The sequence below is a fragment of the Phyllostomus hastatus genome, unplaced genomic scaffold (genome assembly GCF_019186645.2).
Source record: "Phyllostomus hastatus isolate PE091 unplaced genomic scaffold, TTU_PhHast_1.1 phas_scaffold_60, whole genome shotgun sequence".
NCBI classification, from domain to species: domain Eukaryota; kingdom Metazoa; phylum Chordata; class Mammalia; order Chiroptera; family Phyllostomidae; genus Phyllostomus; species Phyllostomus hastatus.
The window spans coordinates 11517310-11535518 of record NW_025334038.1 but is presented as its reverse complement, the minus strand read 5'-3'; the positions used below and the strand labels follow the sequence as shown (position 1 = coordinate 11535518).

The 18209-nt window shown below is 38.5% G+C and overlaps 1 protein-coding gene and 1 pseudogene across 2 annotated transcripts in view; both read right to left on the bottom strand.

The window, feature by feature from the left end:
• Nucleotides 1–2844: 2844 nt before the first annotated feature.
• Nucleotides 2845–18209, bottom strand: part of RAB3GAP1 (RAB3 GTPase activating protein catalytic subunit 1) — a 111188-nt gene continuing 95823 nt past the window's right edge. Inside the window, exons 20-25 of one of the 2 annotated variants that reach the window (XM_045826060.1) lie at nt 10239–10335; nt 10038–10141; nt 9767–9882; nt 8011–8113; nt 5361–5381; nt 2845–4521 (exon numbers count right to left, since the gene is read on the bottom strand). In XM_045826060.1, coding sequence (XP_045682016.1) covers nt 4285–4521; nt 5361–5381; nt 8011–8113; nt 9767–9882; nt 10038–10141; nt 10239–10335 — 678 coding nt within the window. In that variant the 3' untranslated portion in view covers nt 2845–4284. The remainder of the gene's footprint in view (nt 4522–5360; nt 5382–8010; nt 8114–9766; nt 9883–10037; nt 10142–10238; nt 10336–18209) is intronic. The other variant, XM_045826061.1, reaches the window with a different exon arrangement.
• LOC123810379 lies at nt 12267–12806 on the bottom strand (annotated as a pseudogene).

Sequence of the window (18209 nt, the reverse complement as noted above, 5' to 3'; positions counted from 1 at the left end):
GCTTACAGAAAGAGCCATAAATAACTTTGAAAAGTGCCCCAATTTTAATTAACTGCCTCCTGTCATACATTTGTTTTACAATAAGATGACCAAATAGGGTCTGGAGCAAGATAACAGACCCCCACACAACCCTAAGTTTGGGTAGTCACATTCCCCCAGGAAAGCTGGCACCACATTTACCCATTAATTAATATGTAACTTTTTTTCTCCTGTCCCACCAGCTATGTAAGTCCTCAGAACAAAGGACTTGCTCTCTCTCTCTCTCTCTCTCTCTCTCTCGCTCAGGGGCTCAGGGTGCTCTTGGGTCTCGGGCACCAGGCCTCTGGCCACTAGCCTCAGGCTGCCCAGGGGCTTGCCACCCTGGTCTTCAGCCCCTTTTGCCTCCCTGCTTTGCCCTAAATCTTTGCTTTCACCCCCTAATCTACCCAGTTCTGTTCTCTTCCATGGCAACAGGCCACTAATAAACTGATTACACGCTAATAGATTTGCTGAGCTATAATTCTTTACATGCGTCAGCAAGAGAACCAGATCTATCGTCAACACTAGGGGTCCCAATATGCCCTTGATGGTACTTCAATTCTTTCCCAGTAGGGATTTCATTACCTGTCTGAATGCATGTTTCTCTGCATACACAGGTGAGCAACAGCCAGTTCCTTAGTCCTCTTCTCACTTGACTTCTTAATGGCATGTGACACAAGTGATCAACTCCCACCTTCTTCAACTAGTTTTTTTCTTGGCTTCTAGACATCGCATTTCTATATTTTCCTTCTACCTCAGTGGCTACTCTAGCAATCCTCCTCTTCCTGCCTGCACCCCTGCCTCTGCAGTAGGTTCTCCACCCAGCAGCCGGAGTCAAGACTTGTAAACGGCCCCTGTGTAATCTGGTCTTTGACATCTGTCCATCTTTCTTTCCTCCACTAACTCTACTCTGACCACACTGGCCCTTTTTTGTCTGTGCCTCCAAATCCAGTTGACTCCCACCTCGGGCCTTCGCATTTGCTAGCTCCCCCTCCAGAACCATCTCTCAGACACTCACAAAGCAGCGTCCCTCACTTCAGACTGCCGCTGAAATGTTACCACCTCACAGTCTTTCCCTTATCACTTGTCTTAAGCACTTTTCCCTTCTCTTAGATAATTTGTTTAGACTTGTTGTCCTTCACTATAATCTCCATGACTTTAAAAAAAATGACTTTAATGAGGGGAAGGGAGAGAGAAATATCAATGTGTTGTTCTATTTATTTATGCATCATTGGCTGATTCTCCTATGTGTCTTGATGGGGGATCAAACCCACAACCTTGGTGCATTGGGTTCCACCCGATGCTCCAACCAACTGAGCTACCTGGCCAGTCTTTTAACCGTCCTCCTCTGCTGTATCCTCACTGCCCAGGACAGTACATGGCACACAGTTGGTACTCAATAAACACTGGCTGGACTAATGGAAAATAAATATGAATGTTTAATAAAATTTAAAAAATTCTTAAGAAAAATCTTAATTATCATGGTGGTATAGGAATACATAGGTGTGTGGGGGAAGGGGAGCCCAGAGTGAGGACATTTCACATTGGTTCCATGAGCATTTGCCAGGCTCTCTGCAGCACACTACAAAGCACAAACGAAGAGAGAAAAAACACACTGACAATATAATTGCTACTTTCCAGTTTAGTGTAAGATCTAGGACATGTATGCACTTCCCTAGACTCTCCATTTGTCCTGCTATATTATGACTTACACCCACCATATCACACCCTTGCTTAAAATTCTTCAACCACTCACTACTGCCCTGAGATAAAGCACAACCTTCTGGCTGGGGCTCACGGAGAACTTCTTGATCTTACCGCAGTTTACCTTACCATCTTCATTTCCTGCCTCATTCTAGTCTGGGTTCTACATCCCAGCCAAATTGAAATGCTGGCTGTTTTCCAAAGATGCATTTTCTTTTGTTTCTGAGTTTTGGCTGCTTCTGTTTTCTCTATCCAAAATATTCCTTCCATCCTACCCCGTATCAGTTAACTTTTTCTGCACAACAAATCTTCCCATCTCTTTCTTCCTTTAGCACGTGCTTTGCACCGTCTCAGGGTTCCAGCAGGAAGAGAAAGAAGGTAAGCCCCAATGTGCCAGTGCAGTCAAGTCTCTGCCTGTTCTCACACTTGCTAATACTCCACTGATGAAAGAAAGACACGGCTAAGTCCAGGCTGAAGGGGTGGAGAAATGAATTCCACTTCCTGGAAACAGTTGTAAAATCACAATAAATTAGAAGCAAACATATAGGGATGGGGGAATAATCGTAGTTCTTTGCAAGCAATTTACCCTCCTCCTCCCTCTTTGTTAGCTCCTATTTATCCCCTTAATCTAGAAATCACCTGCAGAAAGATTCTCCTGAACCCCAAAGACTGAGTGAAAAACCTTTCCCATAATACCTCATGTTCATAATTATTGCATGTATTACTCTCTATACCCATGAATGAATGAATACATATATACATTACATGTGGGACCTCCAATTCACACAGCCGGTTGACTGTGCTCTCCATTTTATGGCAATGCGACATCAGCCTTCCCCCACCTGATGGGAAGATCACTGGAAGGAGGGAGTGAGTCTTGGTTTCTGTTTTATTTTCATTGCCTAGTACAGTTCCCTACTTGAAATAGGTTCTTAGAAATACCTGTGAAATAAACACAAAACTATAAGAAAAGTAAATGGGGTACTTTCCATTAAAAAAAAAAAAGACACAGAGTATTCTTGAGACACCTGCAAGGCCCCACAGGCTGTAAATAAATTTAGAAAGATCTGAGATTGCATAAAACTAACCGAAATAAGAATAAAACACCAAAGGGAAGAAAAGTAGCCAGAGAAAGCAGCACTTTCCTTTTTATTAGATTCACAATGCCGTTTTAAAGCCCAGCCTCTCTCTGTAACATGATTCTTAGTCACAACGTCCTCATTAGGAAGCAAACTCGGTCCTCACTGCGCCTGTGCGGTGTCCCTGAAATCAAGTCCAGCATCTCAGGGAAAATGCCATGACAGCCGGGAGGTAATCCACCAGGCCTCCCCTCTTCACACGCGCACACACACATATATGTACACACATTTTTTTGTTTTACAAAAATAATATAACAGGTTTACACAGATCTATTAATTCCTTAATGTTTCTTAGCAAGGTCTATGCTTCAGTAACCATTTTTTTAAACTTTGGATTAAAGTGGGAATTTTAGGCCTAAAAATAGATGTAAGATCATTGAACAAAAGCATACAGAAATACAGACTTAATAAATCCTGATCATCAGATAACTAGAAGTATGTTGCTGTTATCCTTATGCTCAGTGCTACTACATATCCCCATCAATTACTTTCATTTTAGCTGAAATACAGAAGTAAAATAGTTCACTGAAATAACCTTCTTTCATTACATTAGCGCATACACCAAATTATATTAGCTGCATGAGCTCTATGCACCAAGGCTATATTTTTAGCGTGTGTCCATCTCTACTTCATTAAGTACAGTCCAGCCAGCAACCCCACAGAAGGAGTGCGTCCTGTGCAGTGGGAGAAGAAAGAAACAGCATCGTGCAGGCCGACAGCTTTTTACATGGCACCCAAAACAAAGCAAGAGAAACAAGCCTTACAAGATAGATATCAAACTAATTTGCAGTGACGTTTAATACAGTTTTATCAGAGGATTACATTTAGGTCAACTACCTGCAAAAACACAGAAACTTTAGGCTTTCTCCTAATATATTCAAAATGCTCATCAAAAGTTAATTAGTACAATAAAGATAGCTATCAGGTAATTGAATAAACAGAATGTCATTTAATATTTTAAAAATACAGACTCTGGGAATATAATCTACCCTCAAAATATCCAGAAATCTGAGTTAACAGATACTTTATTTTGCATACTTGATACTAATAAAATAAGAAGTGTTTACACAGACTATTGAGTGCAAGGCAAAACCCTAAGGGATAGTCACAGAAAATAGTAACAATCTTGCCAGAGTTAAGTGCAAAGAGCTCCTGGTTTTTTGGTCCCGCACCTCACCCTGAACAACGGCCATCACTTTGGGGAAGACTCTTTCACCAGCTCAACACATTACCTCTGATCCCACAAGCTACAACACAGCCCTAGCTTGGCAACAGAAAGTCTTTCAGGTGCTGGTATGATGCTTGCTCATTCAACCAGATAGACCCTCTTCATGGGCTCTGGGGGTTCTGATGGCACAACCTCCTTCCCACAGAAGGGGTCAGCTGTGTCGCTGAAGCCACAAGTAGAGTAGCTCTAGAAGAATTAGAAGAAGGAGGTATCGGACGAGAAGGCACCAGCCAGCCTGAAATCCTCTTTGGTGAGAACACTGTACATGCGCTGAGGCAGAGCTCGGGAGTAGGGGGCTGGGCGGGGCACTGTGGTGCGCAGAATGAGCTCCCGGCCAGCAGGGGGCGGGAAGTCTGACACGGAGTTCTGCCTCCTCTCTTCTAGGGAGCCCATTCTCTTCAGCTCCTCCTCTGGTGGAGACATGGTTGCAGCCTTGAATAGAATCAAATGCTAAATTCAAGATCAAGTTGATGCTAAACTTAGATCATTATGAAGGACAGAATGAATAAATATGATAAATACATAAAAATGTTCTACAGTATTCAGTAATACTATCAAGTGTGTCCTGATTACTCAAAACACAACACAGAAAATACAAGAAGCTTGAAACACTGCATGAGCAGCGAGAGTACAATGAATTGGTGAAAGAGACAGAAGGGATATGACTGGCAGGAAATCTACTTTGAAAAGTGGGGGCCATATTCAGATCTATGATGAAGAGGGAAAATGTGCTGGTTTCTGTATGTTTCTTCTAGCAACGACGCCAGACAAGTCTGATATCCTCAATCCAGGAAGGAGCTGGTTCTCTCCAGAGTCCAGAAAAATGTTTTTTATTCCAGTTTCCAATTTTCTTAAGGATCACTGGATGAATTAAAACTGGGGACACTGGTTTTGTGTGCTGGGCAGTTAATGTGAGGTAGTTGTGAGGTCTATGTCATGTAGCAATGGCCACAAAAGAGAAGTTCTCAGTGTCAAAGAATCTATTTTTTCATTAAAATTGCATAAAATACATATTCAATTGGTCTTCATTTTCACTCTGATCACTATACTTGCTTTGTTTCCCTGATCACTATATTTCTTTCAGAATACCACTGATTGGGAAAAATAATTCTTTTGGCAAAGGAGATAGATATGAAATTATGCTACGTAAACATCAGCAAGAAACATGTCAAATCCAAACTGTTAAAGAGGTGGTTAGTCTTAATGACCTTATGAAGTTAGAGGGAGGGGGAGGAACAAGGAACTATGAGGGACAAAGGCTATTTTGTTACCTCATCAGAAGATTCAGTCAGCTTGAGAAGGGTGAGAAAAGAAACAGTGATGAAAGTGAATCAAGCAAGATGGGTTTAAAAAGAGCTAGACAAGAAATTTCAAGATTATTTCAGAAAGCATGCACTATATTAAGGAACATGATTCTATCAAAAGAATTATCAAGTCAAACATACAACACATACGATATACCCAGTTACCACATTGAGCAGACATACCCACTAGTCATGCATCTGATGGCTCACGAGGTGACGAACAGTGTCATTTAAAGGGGGAATGACTTAATGAAAATCTAGCTTCTTAACTGAAAAACTAAGATGCTAAAAAAAAAAAAGTGCTCATGGCTGGAAAAACAGACAATCCAATGGATTTAGTAACAGGTATCTCAGAGTTATTCAATTTGGCAAGACTGAAGCAAAATCCAATCAGTGGTTTATCTGCTGAATTACACTTAAATATGTATATACCACTGAAACATGTAATCATAGGGTTAATTTATAATGTATGATTTTTTAAGAAAAAGTTCTAAATATGTAAAATCACTATATATTTATATTAGTAAAATTGATATACAGTGTCAGTAGTTATGAAAAGTTACATGAACAAAGTTGGATGATATACATTAGCCAGACATTTAAAGACTGGGATGTACCAAGCGCTTTTTATATGGATTAATTCTGCCAATTCCCAAAAAACATTCACCAAAGGTGTGAAAGTTTGAGCTCTTTTAAAAATACGTAATGTGGGATGAATGTACAATTTCAGACTGGCTGTATGATTATGCCACTGAAATGATGATATACTCCTACACTTATTGATGTAGAAAGATAATTATATTGAGTGGAAAACAAAAATAATAGAGTAAATTATATAATCCTATATTGTTTATTCTGATTGAGGACTTTTTTTTTTCATTGTTTTTAGAGAGAAAGGAAGGGAGAGAGGAAGGGTGAGAAACACTAATGCGAGAGAGAAGTATTGACTGGTTGCCTCTCAGATGCCCCTGGACCAGGAATCCAACCCTCAAGGTTTGGGTTACAGGATGACGCTCCAACCAACTTAGCCACACTGGCCAGGGTTATAATCCTATTTTTGTAAAATATACATATATTTGTATATACTACACATTAAATGCTGACAGTGGTCATCAGTGGATAGTGAGATTAATGTGATTAACTTTGAACGTTGTCATTTTTTCTTCCTTTGTAATTTTCTGTATTGCCCAAATTTACAATGAGCCTTTACTTATAGTTTGGCAGGGTCGGGGGTGAAGAAGGATATTTCCATTTTGGGGAAAATAATTTTGCTTAACTATTCAAAACAAGTAACACTCTCAACATTAAATATATAAACACTTTAGATGTTAAATCCTCTTAACATACAGATTTTAAAAACTGAGGAGAGAGGAAGGAGTTTTTGCCATGGAAGGAAAATTCACATTGGTGATAACAAGGAAATGTGCTTAAAAGCTTCTGATGAGTAAGCTGAAGATTTTAAAGGGTGTAAAAACAAACTTGGTTCTTGGTTTCACACCCGAGACAAAAACAAAATAAATCCAAGTAATTTTCTAATGCCTTCTAGAACTCTAATTTATAAGAAAGTAAAATACTTAGCTTTTACTTGAAATTTTTAAATTTAAGGATCTACCCCCCCATAAATAATTTCAGGTTTCAGTTCTTCCTGAAACCTAAAAATTCAGATTAGTATCTTTGGCTATGATTTTGGCATGTTAAACAGACGAACTACAGATCAACTCGAAGGTTTTTACTCCATGTGTAAACCCATTAAAAGTCTTTTTAATTTGATTCTGAGAATTACACCTTCAAAATGGGTCACTCTAGTGTCATCACAGTGTCAGGTAAGGGGCACCCTGTATTTAGTGCACTCTAACATTTTTAACAGACTCTTTTATGTGGATGAGCCCTGACATGAGATCATCTGTGGGATGGCAGCACCTCTTAACCAGCAGACGAGAACTGTACAGAGTACACAGTATACTTAGTATTGTATCATCTTCGTAAAAATCTGAATTCCAACAGCTTTAGAACATTAGGAGGTACTATAGGCCACCATTTTTAAACCCTTACTTTCATTAGTAGCAGTAATGCTAAAGATTATTTTTCAAATTAGGCTCTTTTCATGTTGAAGCCTGAGTTTGTATCGTCTTAAAAATCTGAAACCTTGTTCTTCTTTCCTAGGAAACCTCTTAAAGCTGGACCTTTTCATCATAGTAAAAACAGATTTACTAATTTCATAAGTGAAGTTGTGAAATCAGTTGGTGTACAGGAGTTTAAATGGTAAAACTGAACTCTATTTGAATTTGAAAGTAGTAAACATCTTTTTCTACAGCACAACACTGGCCACTGTTAACTGGGTCCCTATAAGATTCTGCACCAATGGGTTTCACAACTTTCTAATTTCTGAACCTTAGGTTCTAAAATATATTTATCATTTTACTTAAACATGTAAGAAAGCAAATGGATTTGAAAAACTCAGAAGTCACTGCTGACAGTCACTGTTTCTTCACCTCCACGCCCAGACTCACAGTCAGCCAGCAGCTGTATGAGCAGCCACGTGTAGGGATCAAAACGGTGTCCTACTGAGCAAGGGTCTGGAGAAGCCACGATACAGTCAGTAAGGAATCTCACGTACCCTCTGTGCATTCACAAACAGCTTGTGAATGATTCTGCCAGCATGTCCCCTTCCTGCACCGGCCACCACCACTTCAGGCTGCTCCAGGAGGCAGCTCACAAACCTAGGGTAGAAAGAGGAGAAGGTGAGAGGTTCAATTCCCATGACATCAATCCGCCCGGATTAACTCTGTGGGCGAACCCACAAACTGATACTGACTAAACTACCATGGCTGGAGTGCAGATTTTACAACAGGATAAAACTGGTATTTGGAATTAAAATCTACTCAAATAACAATCTTACTGCTTTTCAGCTGTTTTCATAAAATTTGTGAAAAGCCCATTTCTGTCAAAGAGTAAGAAGAAATATTCAGGAAAAGATAAAAAAATGTTTTTTTTGGACAGTGAAAACCAAGTTTCATCTACATAGCAAAGCAATGACCCCTATTTCTTGTTTTTGTTCTTTGGAGGTACATAAGTGCATGTGCGTGGCATACATGCACATGTACACAACATATGTGTCTTGCTGGGCAAAGTCTCAATTGTAAACTGTGCCATTTTGTGCTGGAAATATTGTACTTCCAACTCTATCAAAGTAACATATAGGAGAGCCAACAAAGTCAAAGGCACAGAGTCACCAAGCATGTACCACCTGCTCACTAATTTGTACTGCTATTTTAGAAATAATTCACTTGATTGGAGCTTATTCTTCTCATTTAAAAGGAAGGCATTTTCAACAGCAAAGAAAGCTGGAAGAAAATTTCACTCAACAAAAGATATAAAATTCAAACAAAAACTTATTAAAAGCTATATGCCTTGGTTGGTGTGGCTGAGTGGATTGAGTAGTGGCCTACAAACCAAAGGGTCACTGGTTCAATTCCCAGTCAGGGCATATGCCTCAGTTGCAGACGAGGTCCCCATCCCCAGTGGGGGGCGTGCGAGAGGCAGCCACACATTGATTTTTCTCTTCCCTCTCTCCCTCCCCTCTCTAAAAATAAATAAATAAAATCTTTTTAAAAACTTATTAAAAGCTACAGCAAATGCCTTGCCATGTACTATTATTACTTAGCACCAATGCCATTCCTTGTGGAAAGGCTAATATAAATGTTAACGTAACAAAGTCAAGCTACTGAAGTAGCTAATTTGGAAAATACTTTATCACACATTTAAACAACACTGTCCTTTTAATGGGCAAAAACAGACGGCTCATGTTGAAAGGCTGCCTTGGAAAGGGTGCTGTCTCAGTAGGAGGAAAAGACTGACCTGGTCATTTGCCTCACCCCAGAAAGGCCACTTGGTCACATTCAAAATAGATTTGCAAGGTGCATGGTAAATATACCTTTGCTATTATCAATCTTGTAAAAAATTAAATGAATATTGAGCAGAAACAGAGTTGGAGAACACTTCATATTATGGTTAAGGAACAGTGAGAGCTGAAAGCAAAGCTCTGGGGCACTTCCAGTAACAAAGAGTAAACAGCTTCTCCTCAGGAACCTTCAGGCACCACATCTCCAAGAGCAAACATGGTTGCCGAGAAAGAGAGACCTGGTAGACTTGTTTCTGAAAGTGGGAGAAACAGAAACACCTAGCAAATACTGAGAAATATAGTAGAGGTCAAACCCTACGATAATGAAGTATTTCTCTTTTTCTAGCCAATGTTTGCTACAAACAATAGAGGAGTATCACAAAAGAATCTCAATATTTCATTAAAATTTTCTACAGAGAGTGGTGGCTTTTCCGACTGCAGGCAAAAAATGAGTTAGTCAAATAGCAATTACCTTTCAAGATCTTCCTTTTCCTCTTCTTGTTCACATTTCTCAGTTCCAAACTTGGCTTTCAGTGAGCGGGCTCTAGCAATTAGGGCTTCCACGTTAGTAATTTGATGGATGATTTCCTAACAATAGAAAAGGAAAAGCCATACATTGGAAAATAGCAAAAAAAAAGAAAAAGAAAGAAAAAGCAAAGCTTTAAAAAAAAATGTATCTTGAGAGTAATTATTATCAGCTGGGGAGAGCGTCTGGCAAGATCCTGACACATCATCAAACTTACTTCTAATTTCTTGTCTTCTGGATTAGGAAAATGCAAAACTTTACTGGAATGGGATATTATCTGTTTTATAATCTTCTTAACTGAAGAAATGTTTTCCAGATTTTCTGTTTTTAAAAAGATCAAATCCATTATTAAATAAGTTTGACAAAATACACTTTCATTTTAGAAATGAACTAATTACTAATCAAGCAAGACATTTACCTTCTTCCTTTACCTTGAGAACAGCTGCGTGAATCACACACGGTAACAGGTGCCGAGCAAGGTCTGCAGGTTTCTGTATTGCCAGGTAGTGCAGCACCTGCAGGAGACACAAAGTTAGGTAAGTGATCAATGCAATTGTCAAAGAGAAAAGCATTTACAAAAGCAAAAAATCCTCTGGACTAGCAATTTTCAACCTTTTTCATCTCATGATACACATGAATTAATTACTAAAATTCTGTGACACACCAAGAATTGTATTTTTTGCCAATCTGACAAAAAAATACACGTAATTTTGATTCATTCACACTGGATGACAATTGTTGTGTTGGCTGTTGTCATTTTTTTTTACTTGACAATCTAACAGAAAAGAGGTCAGCGCCCCTGGCTAAACAGTCAGGTACAGTATGTTTTAAACACTCTTGCAGCACACTGGTTGAAAATCTCTCCTCTGGACCATTGAACTCACACCTGTAACAAGAGTAGATAGCTCTCTTCTTCTAGTACCAACCCTACTCATCTGGGTAAGCAGCTAAAATTCCCAAAGATAAGAATAATGTTACTGAAAACTACTAAGTACCTCCATCTCTAATAAAGGCAAATATTCTCACATTGCCTGCTTTTCTCCCTCAGCCTCACTTCCAAATGTAATGCATGCAAATTAGGAAAATATAAAGAAAATAAAAAGAAATCTGTAAATTGTACTACCTAGGGACAGAAATTGTTAATGGTGGAGCATTTTGATTCCAGGATTTTTCAAGACACCAAATACACATGATATATTAAATTAACTAATATTAAGTATGTAAATACTGTTTTGTGACCTGTTTTTCTCATTTAACATTTGTAAACATATCTAGTGACCCTCCACTAATTTTTTTGGTTTGGTTTGGGTGTTTTAGTTTATTGTTTTTTTCCAAAATGTAAATAGTTTTATTTTTCTGATTTCAAAAATACAGAGTTTTTACCATGCAGATTGACTCTTGTTTCTTTGGGGAATGGAGAGTGGCAGGTGACAGATTACCTTACTGGTGCTTGACAAGAAAATTCCAGACTGGTTGATTAGGATTATGTTTCTGGGAAAGGTTGAAACTACAATTAAATCAGTTACGAAATCTTGGTTTGGGATCATTGGCTTTTTTTTTTTTTTAACACAAGTGATGCCATTTTGGACCTATGGTTTTCTCTTTAACAAATATATACACACAAACATTCTTTTCTGGACAACTTGAGAACAAGTTGCATACATCATGTCCTTTTTCCCCATATATTTCAGCATGTATTTCCTAAAATTAGGAATTTTTTTAGGCAAAGTAAATTCAACACTGATCAAATACTTTTTTAAAAGCAATATAAAACTATTTATTGACCACTGTTTATCAGTATTTACAATAAAGTAAACAATATATGGGGTCTGTCTGGAAAAAGTCCAGCCACTGTTAATATAATGAGAACAGTTTGCATGACGTTGATGTAACCTGACAGCCAAGGAGAATGGACTGGAATGCACAGGTGTGAACAGTGATGACTTCACTGTACTAGTCAGTGGGGGTGCTAGACATCACTCAGTGAGCATGTGTACTGTGTGGCTGTTGCATTCAAAATGACTGACCAAGTACAGCAATGAATCTGCATAACCACCCACCAAATAAACAAAGAACCCACAATGATCCTGTGGCATTTTTGACTTAAATACAGATTCTGACTGAGTAATGACGATGGAGATTTTTCCCAACATTTAGAAAAGCTGTTTTCTAATGCAGAGGAAAGAATATACCATAGTATCAAATGTTTTTTTTTCTGATAAAGGAAGCAACTACGGAAAGCTTTTGTTCCAAAGTAACCAGTGCTACAGAAACTCCCTATGACAATTCCCCCAGTACTACTTCAAAACAAATACATGAAATGTATTATTGATTTTTATTAGAGTGTAGTTATTTTTTCATGCTAATAAATAAAAAAAACCATGACCTAGGTTTTATAGATATATAAATATGAATGAGTATATATAAAAAGCAATGCAAACATTCATTAGGCTTCATCTTCTGGATAGGAATGCCAAGTTAGTCTCTCTTCATAAAAAGCAATTACAATTTGAAGACACTTCATATTTGCCTCTTTTGCCAGCACCAAATCTGCCTCATCTGAATCTTTCCGTTTCATGAGAAACATTAATTCTCCAGTGCTGTCTGTGGCACTTATTATTCATTCAGGATCAAGACCTTTGACAAAGCTTTTTGGTTTATCAGTAGCATCTCTTTTCTTTGATTTGCTATCATCAGAATCACTGTCAGATAAAGACTTCCTTTTTTTTGTACCAGCCTTTTCTTTATCAGCTTTTGGAAAATTAAGAAATGCTTCAATTAACTGTGGACAATCTAAATTTTCTTCAGGTTCCCAAGTATTGTCACCACCTGTGAATCCCTTCTACTTCAGGAAATGTTCCACCTTCCCATTCACTATGCGTTGGTCCAAAACTTTTTCTACTACAAATTCTTCAGGCTCTGCCTCTTCAACTCTTTTACTCTTTCCATTCTGTTTCTTTCCCATTTTTTGCAATGTAGTTTTACTGGAGGCAAATTTTCATTGCGGACTTAAAGAACTATTAGTCATCACCTCCATGCTGCTCTGGATCCAGCAACCATGGTCTCTTCGGCCATACAAGGCTTCAGCATGAACCACATTCCAGGGGGCAGGGACCGGGGACTCTAGCCCAGGGCCACAGCCAAGAGGGAGATTGACAATGCCTCAAATACTTTTTTTTAAAATTTATTTTTAGAGATGGGGGAAGGGAAGGAGAAAGAGAGGAAGGAAAACATTGATGTCAAAGAGAAACATCTATCCGGTGCACCCGCTGGCCTGGGACTAAACATGCAATCTAGGCATATGCCCTCACCAGAATGGAACTGGTGACCTGTCACTTTGTGGGATGATGCCCAACCAACTGAGCCACACCAGCCAGGGCTCATCAGATACTTTTAATCTAACCTGCTATCTTTATTATAATTTTGTCAATTGATCGAATAATGTCTTTTATAACCTTTTCCCACCACCATACAGGGTCCACTAAAGGATCATGCAGTGCCTTTAGTGGTCCATACTTCTATAATCTTAATGAATCTGGGACAGTTTTCTAGTCTGTACTTTGTAACATCGGTGTTTTTAGCAGAGCCTCCCTCTCCGCCCCACCTTGCTTTTTGGTTAACAAAATCCAATACTTTGTATGCTTGTAGTTTTAAAAAACTGAGATATAATTTACATATTATAGAATTCACCACTTAAAAATAGGTTTTCAGTGGGTTTTAGACTAATCACAAGGTTGTGAAACCATTACCATGATCTAATTCCAGAACATTTTCATCACCTCAAAAAGAAAGCCGAAACCCAAGAGCACGCCCCCATTTCTCCCATTCCTTGGCCCCTGGCAACTACTAAACTATATTTCTATCTCAATGATTTACCTATTCTGGATATTTCATATGAATAGAATTATGTAGTATGTGGTATTCTGTTTCTGGCTTCTTAGAATATTTTCAAGGTTTATCTATGTTATATAGCATGTATCAGAACTCCATTTTTATGGCTGAATAATATTCCATTGTGTGAACATACCCTTGTTTTGCTTATCCATTCATTGTTTGATAGACATTTCGACTGATTCCACTTTTTGGCTATGATGAATAATTCTGTCAATACAGAATAATTCTGTATAATCAATTTCCTAAGTTTTACCTAATGTCCTTTTCCTGTTCTGGGATCCCATCAAGGATACCATATTACATTTAGTAGTTATGCTTCTAGATTCCCTTTGGATGTGAATTTCTGAGAGCTGGCTTTTTTTTTTTTTTAACAGACCTTGGCAGTTTTGAGGTGAAATCCCAATTGAGGTATTTTGTAAAAAGTCCCTCAGTTGGGATTTATTAGATGTTTTTCTTATAATTAAACTGGAGTTATGTATTTTTGGAAGACCAGAGAGGTGGAGTGCTGTTTTCAAGAGTGCGTATTATCAACATGATTTATACCTGTTAAGTATGCTCACTGGGTGAAGGGAGTGTTTGTCAGGTTTCTGCACTGTAAAATGAATCATTTTCCCCACTCTGTACACTCCTCTTTGGAAGGAAGTCACAATTATGGAGTGGGGGTTATGCTCCACTTCATTGAGGACAGAGTAGCATTGGAGTTCTTATGCATGATATAAATGCATGAAGAGATTTATTCTTCTCTCCAATACATTCAATCATTTATTTATATCATTATAGACTCAAGGATGTCCAACATTACTTTATTTTACTGCTCAAATTGTTCCAGTGTTGGCCACTGAAAAATCTTTCAGTTGGCTCCTGTGTCCTTTTAATATACTCCCACAATTGTGTGTGTGTGTCTCAGCTCTTTTTAAAACAGAATGTTAATTTGGGGTTTATCTGTTTCCTCATTAGATGCAGGTTATACTTTCTTGAACCAAACAGTTATCTGTAAGTGATGTTGGATCCTTCAGAGAATCACATCTCAAAGCAGACAATCTTCATCTTCCCCTTAGTGGTGATGTAGTTTTGATCATCCAGTCAAGGTACTGTCCCATTTCTCCATTATATAGCTATTATTTCCTTGCAATTCAGAAGCAATCTGCAGACAGTCACTTTAAACCATGCAAATATGTTCTTCACCTGAATTTACACCTAGACTTGATGATTCTTGCCTAAACCAATCTCAACTATGAATATCATTACATAGTAAAGTTCCGAACTCCAACATAGTTTCCATATTTATCAGTCATCTTGGTGCTGACATGCCCTTCTCTTCCATTTCTTTATTTATCTGAGTATTATCAGTGTGGAACCATGGGTATCAATTTTTCCCCCAATGGTTTATAATTTATTACCTTAATTATCTGCCACTCAAATTGTCCAGATTTGGTCAATAAGAGTGCCTTCAAGCTAGTCCTTAATGAAATGCCACTTTTTATTAGCACTTTCTTATTTCCCATCAACACATGTTTCATACTCATCTCATACTTTCCCTGCTCCAATCCTTAAATCAGCCATTTCACTGAGGAAAGCATAATTCCTTTTAGTGAAGAATGTTCTAGAAATCAAGCTATGCATATTCATTGATACTAGAGTGTCACTGCTTCTAAACCCCTCCAGAAGAGAGCTATAGAAAATATGTGAGTCCAAACAAGTCCCCCTAATTCCAATCCACTGCCATTGGGTCTTCCTTGCCTTCAATTCCATGTTCACATCTTGAGAAATCTGGCTTCTAACAAATGCCAACACATTAATTACTCTTTTGCTCACACAATAATCCACCTAGAAGTCCCAGAAATTGCTTATCCATATCACTACACAAAACAAACCTAGAAAATGAGTTTAGGGTTTGTTTGCAGTGTCCTCCCACCTTCCACCACAACTGAGGGTACACAGTCATAAATATCCTACGTGTCTATAAATTACTTGGTTTAGATTTTCCCTCCCATCTCCCTGCCTTCAGTGTGATTAGGCTACCTATTTGAAATACTGAGATAGGATAGAAAAAAGTTAGGGAAAAGCCCTGACAGGTGGCGAGGGAGTAGGAGCCAACATCACAGTAGGAAGTAGGAGCCAACATCACAGGTCAATAAGCCCCTACATCATCTTCTGCCCACAGCCCCCACCTCCTTGCACAATCAAAGAGAAACAGTTTATGGCAGGAAAGCCCTGTGGTGTTCACAGAAGTAAACAACAAGGACTTGTTAAAACCATAGCAATTCAAGATGGCAGCAAAACTGGCCAGAGACAAACCCTAAAGCTCATTATACTGTCATAATGAAAACTGACATGACAAGTAGAAGGGCCAAACGCCATGATACTTCTGAAACAGACCATGTTTGTGTGGGAACAAGACACCCCTCCCACCAAAAGGGGGAGTCAGAATTTGGTGCCACAAAGCTTAGAAACAACCCACCCTGGGAAACACATAAAATCCCAAGAACTGACAGATCACGCACACAATTTACGAGCAGGTTGGCTGTGTCCATTCAGACGCATTCTTTAGCTTCTTTCACAGCCGCACCTGCACCCTGCCCCTCTGTCTCTACCTGAATAAAACTTGCTTTCATTCTTACTCCGACTTGTCCTTGGGATATTTTCTGCAAAAGTTAAGAGCCTGGAGGTCACCTGACGCACAAGAGGTCCTTCCAGGATGGCACTGTGGCAGGACCAGCCCTGGTGGAACCAGTTATGTGACAATACAGCAAGGTTAATTTATCTCAGCTTGCTTTCAGTTTAGGTTATCTTTCCTCTTTCCAATCATGTTGATTAAATATTTGAATATGTAGGCCACTAACATTTTTTCAGAAGTCAAAAATATACAGAAAGTATACTCCTTTCTAAGTGTTACTCCTTCCCATATTCCTTCTATTCTATCTTTCTCTCCCCATTTCAATCATTCTTGTTAACTAATTTCAGTGTTTTCTAGTTTATCCTGAGTTGCTTTTTATAAAGACAAGTAGGTATGTTTTCTTAGTTCTCCTTATCTTTTACATAAAATGAAGCACACAATATATATTTTTACAGTGCACTGTACTCACGTTGATGAACCATAGTTTATTCAAGAAAGCTTCTAAATTTGGGCATGTAGATAGGTTTTAGTAATTTTTTAAAAAGACTGTATTTATTTTTAGAGGGGGAAAGGAAGGCGAAACACTGACTGGTTGCCTCTTGCGCGGGGCTGGGTCTGCAACCCAGGCGTGTGCCCTCACTGGGAAATGAACCAGGTGATCTTTCTGTTTGCAGGATGACGGTCAACCCACTGAGCCACACCAGCCAGGGCAGTTTCTAGTATTTTGTAATTACAAGTAATTACATCAATGAACAACTTGGTGAGTCTTTATTTTTGTACTGTTGAAAATATTAGGGTAAATCTCTGGAAGTGGGATTGCTTCTAGGTCAAAGGGTCAAGATCTAAGTAAATTCTGTTAAATAGTACCAAATTCCCCTCCAAAGAGGTGGGGTGCAGGTGGGGTGTACCACCTGGCTTCTTACTAGTAATGAATGAGAAGATCTGCTGCCTCAGAGCCTCACCAAATATTTAACAAGAGTTTAAATTTTTGCCAGTCTCATGTGTAAGAAATGGTTATCTTAGTAAGTTTTAATTTGCATTTCTCTTATGAATAAAGTTGCACATCTTTTGATAGGTTTATGTATTATTATCCTTTACTTTTGTATTGTCTACTCATATTTTGTCTACTCATATTTCTTACCCATTTTTCTATAGTATTTTGGCCCTTTATCTGTAATACCTATATATCCCCCAGTTTATTAATATTTTTCAGTTTATCATGTCTTTTGACTTTAATTTTGACTTTAAAATTAAATTCACCAGAATATTTTATTGATTATGCTATTACAATTGTTCCATTTTTTCTCCCCTTTATCCCCCCACCACCCTGCACCCCATTCCCACCAGCATTCCCTCCACCCATGTTCATGTCCATGGGTCATACATATAAGTTCTTTGAGTTCTCCATCTCCTATATTACTCTTAACCTCCCCCTGTCTATTTTATACCTACAATTTATGCTTCCTATTCCCTGTACCTTTTACCCCATTCCCCCCTGCTCTCCCTCCCCACTGATAACCCTCCATGTGATATCTGTTTTTGTGATTCTGTTCCTGTTCTAGTTGTTTGCTTAGTTTGTTTTTGTTTTTTTTTTCTTTAGGTTCAGTTGTTGATAGTTGTGTTTGCTGTCATTTCCTGTTTATATTTTTTATCTTCTTTTTTTTTAGGTAAGTCCCTTTAACATTTCATATAATAAGGGCTTAGTGATGATGAATCTCTTTAACTTGACCTCATCTGGGAAGCACTTTATCTGCCCCTCCATTCTAAATGATAGCTTTGCTGCATAGAGTAATCTTAGATGTAGGTCCTTGCTTTTCATGACTTAGACTACTTCTTTCCAGCCCCTTTTTGCCTGTAAGGTTTCTTTTGAGAAATCAG